The sequence below is a fragment of the Pseudochaenichthys georgianus genome, chromosome 9, assembly GCF_902827115.2.
Source record: "Pseudochaenichthys georgianus chromosome 9, fPseGeo1.2, whole genome shotgun sequence".
NCBI lineage: Eukaryota > Metazoa > Chordata > Actinopteri > Perciformes > Channichthyidae > Pseudochaenichthys > Pseudochaenichthys georgianus.
This window is the reverse complement of record NC_047511.1, coordinates 33,392,507-33,406,062: the sequence shown is the minus strand read 5'-3', so window position 1 is coordinate 33,406,062 and position 13,556 is coordinate 33,392,507. Positions and strand designations below refer to the sequence as shown.

Below are 13,556 nucleotides of genomic sequence, written 5' to 3'. Positions count from 1 at the left end.
CACAATGGACAATGGAGAACTAAAAGGTGCAGCAGGTGGCGGAACACGGGGGATTTGAATGAGACTTGTTAGAAATTAAAATCAATGTTTTGATGGCATAAAGTACCATAAACATACCGTCAGTTTAAATGCTGTTTTATACTGAAAAACCAGAAGTTGTTGTGCACAACCAGTTGTTGAGCTTTTATTCTGAAAATCCTTCATCTCCGGTTAGCATTTAGCATGTGGCTAATATACAATTTCCTATAGAGGTGAATTTAGTAGCGATATGACACGGAGTGTTGCACACCGAAACCTACTGATTTCAACACTACAACTATAGACGTCGAGATATTATTATTGCTGAATATTAAATGAAGGTACAGTTTATTTGAATACGTTTGTTTACAGACGTGGGTAGCATGAGACAACATTCGGAACTACCGGAAATGATACCAGCCGTGAGGTATTTTTGGATTATTGATTACAGCATTTAAAATGTATTAAATGAAAAGTCATGAAAGAGATAAGGAGGAGAAAATGCGTGTTTAGTTATATATTTAATGTGCAATGTCTGAATCCTCTGTAATGCGCAACAACGAACAATGGAGACGTGGAGGGCCGATCCCCAGCAGCGCCAACCGGCTCACAGGGAGGAGCCAGCAGACGATATTTAACAGCTGGAAAGGTGGAGCTCGCTCTCTTCCCTTCGCTCACAGCCAGAACACAGCTGTTTTTCTGACTGAACCATCTTCTGCTTGTAACATTACCGCGCTTTTTATTAATTAAAGTATACATTTGAACATTCTCAGAGACTCAATTAGTCTCCTTTTTAAAGCTTCTCTCCTGGACGCGAGTATAACGAACACAGTTATCAGACTTAATGTATCGATACCCGCAGCTGAAATATCGATACTTTCTCGGAAAACTAAATATCGATATATATCGCAAGATCGATTAAATTGCACAGCCCTACAAAATATCCAACTGTTGCTTTCAACATCTAAAAAAATTGGATTTCGACGTTATCCTGTTGCTGTAAAGCTTCCATAAGTGTATACATGTAAACAACTGATGATAAATAATACATGACATTAAAAATGATGTTGTGTAAGAGCCATTAGAGCCAATTCACTTAAAAGGCTGTTTCTCCCTGTATTTTGCAGCAGTTGAATTTGAATCGAGTCAAGATGACCAAAGCCCATTTTTCAGAAAATCATCAGGTATGATAAAAAGCTAAGTACTCTACTTATTGGAACCATGGATCGTTGCCATACGATTTTGTTGTAAGAGTAATTTCCAAATCCACTAAACAAGAGGCAACCAAGAAAAATTAGAATTAATGGCATAGGTCGGATATTACCTTTTTATAGAATGTCTAAAGCACAAATGATGTGTCATTTATCATACAGTATTCTTTCATCACAGCATGAATAAATTACACCAACGTTCTTCCCACAACATACGTAAAAACAGATGTGTCAGGAAATGACACGTCTTTTTCAAGAGGCAGTTCTACTCATGTGGTTAACATTTATTTGGCAAGTGAACAAAAAATGTTGAAGGCTGTCAAACTCCCTTCACAGGATGAAAGCCTGCCTTCTGTGCATTTACGCAAAGATGAAGTGCAAGCTGCCATGTTGGCAAGAAAAAGCAGTATATTTTGATCGCTTATCATCTTTGTTTCTTATTCGTGACATTTTCAAGACAGGGATCAGCTTCTAAATCCTAAGAATTAAACAAATGTTTGTTGAATGAAATGTACCCACAGCTGCAGGATTTGAAAGATGCAAACACTAGTTTGATCCAGATCAGCCATTAGTTTGAAATATAACCACGAGGAAGATGCGGGGTGCCACATTTCAGAGAGCAATGAAAAGTGAAAACGACTTAATGCATGATTAAGGCTTGTGATGGCCTAAATCGTTACTTTAAAAAGGTCCACTATTATACTGTTTTTAATCAATATATTATAGGTCTCAGACATATACAAAACATGTCTCTGAAGTGTTTGGCTCCAAATACCAAACAGATCTTGCATTGTAGCATCCCATAATCCCCTCTGTTTCAGCCCTGTTTCAAAAGTGCTGATTCTCTGTCTGTTACTTTAGATGAAAATAAGGAGCCACTCCCCACGCCCCTCTGAGAGATATTTGGTTAAAAATAACACAATGGTGCTCTAGGAGGAGATTCAGGTGATAAGGTGATTCAGGTGATAACCCTGGTTAGTGATTGGCTAATGGTTACAGAAGCCAAAAAATCTTATATTGACATCATAAAGTGGCCAAAATCTGATCAGCTCATTTTCAGGCAGGTTTTTATATGGATCCGGACAAAAAGTGAGCAAATCTTTGTTACTGAAACTTTCAGAATCTCTTTACACAGAGAGGACCAGTGTTGGGCAAGTTACTTCCAAAATGTAATATATTACATATTACGTATTACTCTTTTTAGAAAGTAATAATTTACATTACAATATTACTGTCTCTGAAATGTAATGAGTTACACTACTTTAGTTACTTTCACCAAAATAACCGCAAAAGAATGGCTAGGTATTTTAAATGCTAAAATGTAGTTTAGTGCAGCTCATTATACATCCAGTGAAGGGTGATGTGGTATAGCAAAACAACTGTGTAGGCCCTTAAGGCTACTAACAACTTGTATAACACGGCTTAGTTGAATACTGGATTCTGATTGTAAATTCTTAACATGTGACACGTTGTTAATCCAGCAGTACAGACCGCTGTCAAGGACTATAATGAAGGTTGCTAAGGAGGATCAAGAAAGAGAAAGGAAAAGAGGTTAAAAGACGGAGCGCTGGACGTCAGATAAACCACCAGAAGAAGGCAGACAGGAAGTAAACAATAACAGGACACGGAATGGACTCTGTAGTTTGTTTAGTATATGGCCGTGTACAGGCCCGGTTCCAGAACAAAATGACTCGGGGTGCCTCTGAGATTACAAGGGGCACAGCAGTAGCAGGTTTACATGAGCAATAGTGGCCGGCAACAGCAATGAAAAATAGCATTGATGTTATGGTCCCCAATGAACAGATTATGGCATTTGTTATGTTTTGAAACCAAGCAAGTGAGAACATTTCAAGTGAGTTAAAAGTGAAATATTCCATATAGTCCAAAGTGGACTGTGGCAAAGAAAAGCACAAAAGCTTCAAAGCTGTACTGATAACACAAATGAGAACATATTGTAAATCAAGGCAAATATTATTTAAACCAGCTCATGGTTTGAAATGGCAAACATTGAAAAGCAAAAGTATTATTAAAACCATGTAGCCTACTAAACATCACTTTGGTCCCATCATATACTCTGGGAAGAGAATATTTACTGTCCTTGAAAACTGGTACATCATCATGTGAGGTTGACTTTGTGACCTGGAGAACATTTCAGCTGCAACATTAGCTCGTTGATAAGCTTGGGATATGAGATAGTTTTGTAGCCATTCGTGCTGAAGGCATCTGTGCCATTGTATGCATTATTTTTGACCCAACATTTCTCCAGGCATGTCAGAATATGGCACTATTTTCACATGAATATTCTAGCCAGTCTATTTGTATACCACGAGCTGCAAAATGACCGCCTACTTACCCCACTGCACAGGCGGGTACTTGTTTAGATATACCTGGGCAGGCTCTGTTTTGCCGTGGTATCCTGGCACCTGCGGGCCGCAGAGGGGCTGCGTAGCTGCTCCGGGGTTGAGGGCGGCGAGTCAGGCGGGAGTAAGCTAGTGTCCACAACGGAGGGTAACGTGATGTCCCCATCTGATCTGTTGCTACGGTCTGCAGTAGATGCAGTGTTGCTGGCGTTTGGTGATGGTTGCTTTAACCATGTTCGTATAAATGATTATCCACAGATGTGTGTCACTGCTGTGGAAGCACTTTGGAAATGATGCACGCGCAGCGGAGCAGGTCACGCGCACCTGACACAATTTGTTGTTAGTATTTTTCGCTCCGTTCTCTTTTTTGAATAGAGGTTGCATAACATTCAACTGGGGGTGCAATGCATGCCCCCGAAGATCCCGACGCGAAGCCTGAAGGGTAAACACACCAGGTTTACTAATCTACCCGCACAATTTGTCTGGTGTCAGAATGTCTCGCTATGTTACATTCTTAAAAAACAAAACACCATTTCATTTCGGGTTAAAATGTGTTGTAACTGCGTTACTGAGCATTGTAGCGGGTAATATATTACCCAAATTTCATTAGTAATGCGTTACATTACTTCGTTACAGCAAAAAGTAATATAGCCTATTACTGTAACTCCGTTACCTTTGTAATGCGTTACACCCAACACTGGAGAGGACACGTATACAATACATGAAAAAGTGGATTTTGCATGATAGGTGACCTTTACATTACAAAGCCCCTGAGCTTAAAAATGAGTGGAATTGAAAATTGAAATAATTTTAAATCTAGTTCAGGCAGCTTTGTATCAGTCGGTAGATGCAGCAGCAGAGGTGGAACACCTTCATTTTTCCTCACTTAATCTGATCTCACAGCCCACTTAAATTATCTGTGAGCAGGAACTAGTGGTGTAGTGGGGATTTTTTTACTGGGGGGGACGCTATTTGAATTAGGTAATCCCAAACAATGCCACACAAGTGCGCACGCGTGCAGTGCACTCACAAAACGGGCAGACAGGTCCACAGAAACTAACGGTATGCTTTGTCCCACTTTTGTTACTATGCAAAAAGCAGACGGCGCTGCGCTCAACACACACACAGATTCAAAACCATGGACACACTGGCACATAAATTACATAAACAATGTAGGCCTATAGGCCTAAATTGCATAAACTACAGTATTGCAACTAAGCAGACCTCTCTCTCTCAATCTATTTAAAACTCATAACAAACAAACAAAATTTGTCCTGAAATTAACTTATTAAATAAACGAAACGAAAAATATAGCCTATTTATGCAAACAACTGAATCTGGATTAATCTGATTAGGCCTAGCCTACATTGCAAATAAACAGACAGCGCTGCTTCACACACACACACACACACACACACACACACACACACACACACACACACACACACACACACACACACACACACACACACACACACACACACACACACACCTTGTGTTTTGAAGACTGATAAACCCGAAATGGATGAACACACTTTGCAGCCCAGTTTCCCAGCTTTGCAGTCTATCCACGGGTAGGCCTATGCCTCTTGTTTTCTCCGCCACATCTCCTCCGTCCATGCATCTGGGAAAGGTGAGTTTGAGCTAACTAGAGGAACGTTGCTATAGCTAACGTTAACGTTAGTGCTAGCATTATCCACGTCTTTAGGCAGCTCTTCTGATGATGTAGTACTAGTAGCAGCTTCACTTGTAGCTTCGGTGCTGCTAGCCTCTTTCTTCTTGTGAATTATATTCTTTTTAGAAAAGAAGTCAAGTAAAAAATGTTTGCCTGCCATTATAGAGCTTTTTCTTTAGCATTCTTGAGGGAAAGAGCTGCCGAAAAATCGGCGGGCGGCGAGCTGGCTCTCCCCAGTGGGTGTGTCACTGACACACCCCCAGCTCTCCGCAGGGTCACGAGCGTGATGACAAATCATAATTATTTAAGGAAATCGGTTTTTTTTTGTATTATAATTACTGTGAAATGTATTATGTTTTTGTCATTATTACAACAAATACACACTTGCAACTGATAACAATGGCAATGATTTTATATTTATTAGACTATAAAAAAAAGATCATGCTCCAAATAAGTGGGGGTACGGCGTACCCCCGCGTCCAACGCCCACTACACCACTGGCAGGAACCCCTCACCTTATTAATGCTTGCAAATTCTGCCCAAGTACAAGAATCGCCTTCGGGTAAGACAGTATTTGCACGGTGATATTTTCTGAGCTAACTTTGCTGCGGATGATCCGTGGGCGGACGTCAACGACTGCAGCTGCTCTGTGAGCTCAGAAGTGGATGGCATTCAAGGGAAGAGAGGGCTTTTTTTTTGTTTAAATAATGAGCCACAGGAAGGCTGTGTAACCGCACAGTTCAAAGTGTTCATGGAAATGCACACTTGCCGGGTTCGGATTGCAGTGTCAAAACCAACCTGCTAAGCTGTCCTGGAGGAAACCTATAGAAACAAATGTAATACAAGTTTGCTGATCCAGGCACGTGCAGAAGATAACAGACTTCATTTACAAAGCTCTTTCTCCTAATTGAAAATACAGCTAATAGCTTAAGTGCTTGCTATCTGGGAAAGCTAAAATAATGTGCAGGGGGCTCACTATGTTGGGGTGATGACTATACTGACTACTGGTTTAAACTCTAGAGAAGCCTTTTTCAGAAACATCTCTATCTCTTCCATCTTTCTCTACACTATCTACTGTGTACCATTAAATTAAACTGAGGAGCAACCTTATTTTGTATATGCAGAGATTGTGCTTCATTGCCTGTATTGTGATGCTAATAAGACACTATCACTGCACATTATGAGCTTCCTGTACTGCGACCTATAATTTTGATGAAGTGTCATGGGTAATAAACATGACACTGTAATAGATTAAACAATGCAGCTGATCGAACAGTTTGAAATTGTGTCTACTTGCATGAAAAAAACTGCTGTTGGTCTGGAAAGTCTCCTGCTGTATTATGTATCCTTGCGATGTTTGGCCCAATATGCACAAACACAGAAAGGGACAACAAAATCCTATTACATTTTTCACAACTACTGTTGTGAAAAACTGCCCTCTTGAACTGTAGAGGGCAAGAAATAACAAAGCTGAGGGAAGTCTCAGCTCCTTACCTCTGATGGGCTATTCGTTATTCTAGCTCGTAGAAGCCCCATTAGGTCTGCCATTTAATGCTCCCATGCCACATTCTCACATGAAAGCAACAAGATTAATGAGCCGACCATCTCACCTCAAGCCACTTTTGTGTTTGAGAAATGCTCTACCACAGATAATCTAACACAGAGCTGATTTAGCTACCTGTGTACCTCGAAGTAGCTGACATTACTGGAAACCATGACATATTTCAGCTGGTCTTTCTGGTGTCCTCACCTCAGTAAAGGGCAAAACAAGAACGTGAGTCAGGCTACAGTGCAATCCACTGACTTAAAAAATATTATGGAATGATTCATAGGGTACATATGGAATATATTTAATGAGCTGTGTGGGAGTGTTAGATAAAACTGTGTCTCTGAGCTTCACTGACAGAAATAACTAAGAAGAAAGATGTCCTCTGGACTTTACAACGTGTTGGGTTAGTCCGACAAAAGGTTCAACTAGGTTTCCAGTGACACAATGTCTTCCCTCAACACAACATGTCCTGTTAATCACACTTTAACCATACTGCCAATTTAAAAAAAAGATACTGGACAGAGGAAGACAGATGCGTAGCATTAATGGACGAAAAAGACTACACAGGCGAAAAAGTGCCTAATTAAGCATGAGCAGATTGATTAGTCCTTCTGTCAAGGCTTTTTGTCTTAATCCCTCCATGTCATACAGTGGTTCAGAGTCTGCTGTGTGAAGGAGTCTGGCTTTGTCAATTTCAACTTTTTGGACAAAAGTTTCACTTGTGATGCCGAATATTGTCGTTATCTTTTTGAGATTAACAAAATCAGCATATTGAAGTTTGTAAATGCATTAGTACACTTAAGCCAGACAGGTATCGAGCCCAAATGCATAATTTATCTTTTATTTGGCTGCAGGCCTTTATAGTGTTCTCCAGCCTGCAGTGACTATTTTCATTTTGTAGATTAAATAAAATCGTAAGTACATGCTTGCTAGAGACAGACAAGGAGACATTATGATCAGCTGATATGATTGTAAATATTAACATATTTGATACAGCAAATAAAAACAGATATCAAAATTCACACCACTTGTGTTTTTGCCACTACAGTTGTTGCAGCAAACACACAGGAGAGGAAAGGACCAACTACAGAGTGACTTGATTTGTTATCATTCCTGTGTGGACAGCAAGCCATTTGTGAATAAATAATAGGCTGGCTGATAATACATAGATTCATCAATAGGCTGTTTCATGTCAAAAATAAAAGATGGGTCTCCTTTGTGCATAATGCAAGTTCTCCAGGGAGAAGAGCTGGCTCTGCAGTTTCAGCTAATGGGAATCATATTTTAGCAGGAAAACTGTATGATTCAGAACAACAGCTGGGTAATCATATGGAACTGAACAAACCCAGCATATTGTAAAACAAGTCACCATGCACTGACCTTTGCTTCCTTATCCCAAAACAGACAAGAGCAGAGGAGAAAAAATAAAGTTTTTTCTCCACAGATTGTTAGAAAATTTACCTCTCATGCCTCGCAGTGGAAATGGATTTTTGGAGGGCAACGGTCATACCTCGCATTCCCTGGAGCCTGAGATGGTGTATGTGTAAGGTCCTGTCCCATTAACCAGCACATCCATAGTCTCTGAGTGTGAAGGCTTGTAGTCCACATAGTACTCTTGCAGTGGTGAATTAAGGGAGCGCTCGGTCTCCCTTGCATTTTTCTGGCGCTTTTTGACTCCTGAGCGCTGCTGAAGCTGTTTTAAGCTGCTGGGATAGCGCCTCCACGAGACATAGATTACCAGCAGAATTATAGCCACGGATAAGAGGAGTGCCACACTACCAGCTATGATCTTATGGAAGGAAACATACTCAGTGTCTGGCAAAGAGAAGGTGGGGGAGGCCTCGGAGGGAGTAGGGGAGGCTGTCCTGTTCCAGATCTGCTTCTTATCATCCACAGACTCTGTGGGAAGAGGCAGCAGCTCAGGTTGAAATGCAGAGGTGAGGGGAGATGTTGTTAATGGGACGGGGGCCGGTGTTGCTGTGCAAATGTTATAAGTGTCCACCACATCAGTCACTTTCTCTCCTTGGGCCTCCTTTGGGCCGGCACAAATCATAGTGGTCTCCTTGTTACCCTTAAAGGCCTTGAGCCAGGCCGCTAGGGGACATATATTTGGGTTACAGTACCACAAATTACCAGCCAGACTGATCGTGGTGAGGGAGATCCAAGCCTCCACTGCCTGCTGAGACACATTGCTCAGTTTGTTGGAGTCCAGGTTAAGAGTCTGCAGATTAGGAAGGCATTGAAACGTACTCGGATCCAACACTTGGAGCTCATTCCCAGAGACGTCCAACTTTTGCAAGGAGGTCCACATCCACGGCAGGCCCTGGGTCAGCACTTTGATACGGTTCCACTGCAAATACAGCGCCCGCAGGTTAGTCAGGCGGGGGAAATGAGCAAAGTTTATCTTTGAGAACTGGTTGTGCTCCAGATGAAGCTCGATGAGCTTAAGGAGTCCTGCAAAGGCGTTACGTGTGAGGCTCCGTAGCCTGTTGTAGCCAATATCAAGAAACTCCAGGTTGCGACAGTCAAGGAAAACTCGCATGGGGACAGTTTTCAAGGAGTTTGATCTCAAGTGTAAACTGAGCAGTTTTCGCAGACCCACAAACTGATTAGGCTGGAGAACCTTCAGTTTATTATAGGAAAGGTCTAGATTGCGTAAATTCGGAACATCATGAAAAGTGTTGTTTTTGAGCAGTGTGATCTTATTTGAGCTGAGAATCAGTTCTTTCAGCCTCCGTATCCCATGGAAAGCCTGGCCGTCCACATCATTGATGTAATTGTGGTCGAGGTAGAGCCACACTAGTTGACTCAGGCCTGCAAACTGGTGTGTTCGGAGGTTCACCAGGCTGTTGTAACGCAGGGAGAGGCCCTGGGTGCTCACAGACACATTGTTTGGCATGTCACGGAAGGCATTGGATTCACAGTATATTATTTTCCCATCACATCTACAGCTCTGGGGGCAGGGACGCTCACGGATGCCACTTGGAGCAGCAAGCAGCCAGGCGGGCACCACCACTGTGAATACAAGCCATCTGAATAGCAAGAGAAGTCCTGCAGACACACAGAGAAGTGATAGACGTATGAGCACTCATAAATAGAAATCAAAACTATTATACACAAACAAGAAGAGAATAAATGGAATAAAATGTTATCTGAATCAGGGGACCAAACATTTTAACCCATATTCATTTTTTATCAGAGGGGTTATTTGCAGCCTACTTCATTTGCATTTAGACACACATTTACATTCATTAGCACAGTCAAAGTCATGCTCTTGAACATTGGAAAGGAGATTGATAACCACATGCATCAGGCAGTATCCGTAAAATAGTTGCTGAGAGAAAAACCTCCATCCGATCCCCCAGCCTGCAGTCATCACTCATACACCACAGGGGGCAAAGACACCAGCGACATTGGCTTTAAGTGAATTGTAATTAGGAAAACGACTTGAAATGCACAAGTACCATGCGGAACGGTGTATACATACCCATATTTGCGCGGTGTCGGCTCCTCCTCATGGTTAGGGCTCTCTGTTGCATGCGTCCCAGGTCCACATGTTAGATACACTCGGCGTTTAGTCCAAACAGTTGGACACGCACCCAGGACGACTGTCTGCCCGGAGAATATTAGCACTTTGCACCGCAGTCAGATCCGCTTTGCGCACAGCCGCACACCTGTCGGAGATGTGAGTAGCTCCAAAAGGTGCGCATCAACCCCCGTCTATAGTTTCCTACGTTACCGAACAACATCAGCTGGATGATGCATATTTCATCCTGCCACCTTTTCAAAGCCGTTTGGGTGGAAGCACTCAAGATTGTTACAGCCTCATGAGAATCACACTGTTGAGCGCATGCTTTGGCAGGCTGGATACATTTTGAACACAGAGTCGCCCATTGTTAAGGTTAAGTGCCAGGTAAGACACCAGAAACCCGACCAAGTGAAGAAATCAGAGAGGAATAAACTCAAGTCCAAACCCAAGTTGTATCCAGATGGAGATGTGGGGGATAAGGCGATGTCTGCTGTGGATTTCACTCAGTGAACGTGGCATCAAGAATAAATCAGTAGTATAGCAACAGGAATGATGTTGGTGTAGGATTATACTGAGCTCACTGCTGCTCTTTTCAGGACTTGAGATGCCCTCTCCTGGTCAATGTGTGACTCTCCGCAGCCCTCACCAAAGTACAACTCATTGTCCTCGTGAGCAGAGCCTGCATATCAATTAAAGGAGGGGGGTAGTCTGTGCTCAGTGAGGAGCTGCCAGTCAAACGCCTCTGAACAGCCTATATCTGAGCATTTTCATATAAATGTAATCTCAGGCTTAAATAGACAGAAAGATGGTCGTTACATTTTTATGATCTTATTGTGATTAAACACGACCACTGAAGCAAGAGTACTCATTATACCGAATGGCCCTTCTTAATGCTGCTGTAAATGACCTCTTAATGTGTATATACATACAATATGTTGTTGGAATATAATTACTAATGCATTAACATTTAATTTGAATGCAGCCGATGGTTATATTGTCCATTTGTTGTCCATACGTCTTTTCTGCGACTCACTTATATCAAATTACTGATTTCTTACACTGCACACATAGCTTTTATTCTTGTATTTATCTGTTTCATTTGATTTCAGCTTGTTTTAATTTTCTAGCATACAGGCTCTTCAACCATCACAATTTATTTTAACCATCCTTTTATAGTGTGTATCTTTTTTCACTTTGTCTGATGCTTTTAATGTTGTGTGTCAAGCACTGCCTTGTTGTTGGTATGTGCTATAAATACATTTGCCTTGCCTTAATGTTTGCCTTAATACTATTGGGTGGTATACTTTATAAGAATGCATTACTCTTCAGAAGTTCATTATATTTGTTGTCACAACTTAACCTTCAAGTAACTAATTGCTAGCAGGGGGCTAAAATAAGCAATTGTGTTCATTTTAATGTAGTGAAAGTAACATAAAACAAAAGTCCCTCAAGAAGGAATTGAATTACATTACAGTAAATGTACTTTCCTTAAACTACTTTTTTTATTAATATAAAGTCTAATTGTTTGCGGTTGTGGTTTGAAATGCCTATGGTTTAATGCATTCACAACAATTGTATACCCTAAATGCACCTGACGCTGTATCAGCAGTATATATTTATAATTATCTTACCTGTTAAAGTGTTGATTCGAGTTGTATCAGCTGCTATGAATCTAAATTAGTGTTTCATAGGTAAACTATAATGAAAATATGAGCTGAGTCCAAATTTGTGTCGCCATAGAACAGAATAACAAGCGAGACAAATCGTGTACATTTTCTTCTACAGGTAGGTACAGGTAGGTACCCCAGGTAAGCTAAATCAACTAAAACACATTTCTTACTTTGCTTTCTCATATTCTCTGACAATGTATTAACAATAAGCATTGTTTGTTATTTAATTAGAAATGCTATAAAAACAACAACTTTTGACTGGCAGTTGTGGGTTTAACAAACAAAGGAAAACCACAGATGGGTCGCAAAGCATGTATATTTTTATCTCATTTATTTGGTTTTGAAAGCCCTTTTTTAATCCTTGCCAAGAAAATAAGCTACGAAAGCTCAGCTGGTATTTCTTCACAGCTCATCGTTTCGCATGTTATTGACACTGAAATGCGTCACGTGTAAACAAAGGGTGGTCTTAAGACCTCATAATGGGACTGTGAGTCAGGGTCAAAGTTATCACTTCTAATGGGTCCCTCTGCACTCCTACTTAATGAGTAGCCTAATTACGGGTGATGGACATTAATGAGCTCATAGTGAAGACAGTTTTTGACGAGAAATCAGTGGCAACAAAAATAAAACTGATCCATTTAGCACTTCAGCGGCAGTCACAGATTTAATTTCCATTGTTAGATCAATACGCTAACTGGAGTTTAAGGACGGGGCATGTACCTTACACACACACACACACACACACACACACACACACACACACACACACACACACACACACGCACACACACACACACACACACTCTTCCACTCACACACACCAAGGTGACTGAAAGTATGGCAAATGCATTACCATACATATCGCACAGGTTTGAATGTAGAATGTCCGTCAGGATATACTCACATAAATATGGTCTGATGATGCTCAAGTGTAACTAAATATTACGGAGCCCTGGAGGGTTCTTAGAGAGAAAAATAAATAAAACGAGGCCACGCTTTATTAATTTGTGCGCACGAGAAAGTGCTCTCTCCATGAACCTTTAGGGGCTTTGTAAAATATGGTACAAAAGATTAAGATACAACTGATATATAACATTTGAAGAGATACTTTCCAAACATGAATTAAACTGAAGCCGACATATTCCAAAGAGAGCATTGAGCTGCATTACTGCTAAAAAATTGAAGTGACATTTTACCAGATTTTCCTCATCAGTTAGGATTTGTGACAATTGTGACTTTCTTAGTTTGTCACGATTATACGCAGAAAAGTACTTTCAAAGCTTTGCCACAATTTAAGTTAAATATTTGTATTTCTAATGGTAAAACTTGCCAAAAATAAGTGGAGTCATATCACTCATATACCTTTTAGTAAGCCTTACTTGCTCTTCCATAAATCAACCTTCTCAATTGTAACCCAGCTCTGAGCTTTACATTGTATTACTAACAGTCATCAAACCAGCTAAATGTGTTTCCCATTTAAGGTGGGGGTGAGGATGTGGGAATGTGGCCAAGCTTTCTGTTCAAAGAGAGTGCATTTTATGAAC

General features: G+C 40.9%; 1 protein-coding gene across 1 annotated transcript in view; it reads right to left on the bottom strand.

The window, feature by feature from the left end:
• LOC117452766 (leucine-rich repeat transmembrane neuronal protein 4) overlaps positions 1–10,714 on the bottom strand; it is an 82,566-nt gene extending 71,852 nt beyond the window's left edge. The window contains exons 1-2 of the mRNA XM_034091519.2: positions 10,301–10,714; positions 8,275–9,864 (exon numbers count right to left, since the gene is read on the bottom strand). Of these exons, the coding sequence (XP_033947410.1) occupies positions 8,318–9,864; positions 10,301–10,352 (1,599 nt within the window). The 5' untranslated portion in view covers positions 10,353–10,714 and the 3' untranslated portion in view covers positions 8,275–8,317. The remainder of the gene's footprint in view (positions 1–8,274; positions 9,865–10,300) is intronic.
• Between the last annotated feature and the right edge of the window lie 2,842 nt (positions 10,715–13,556).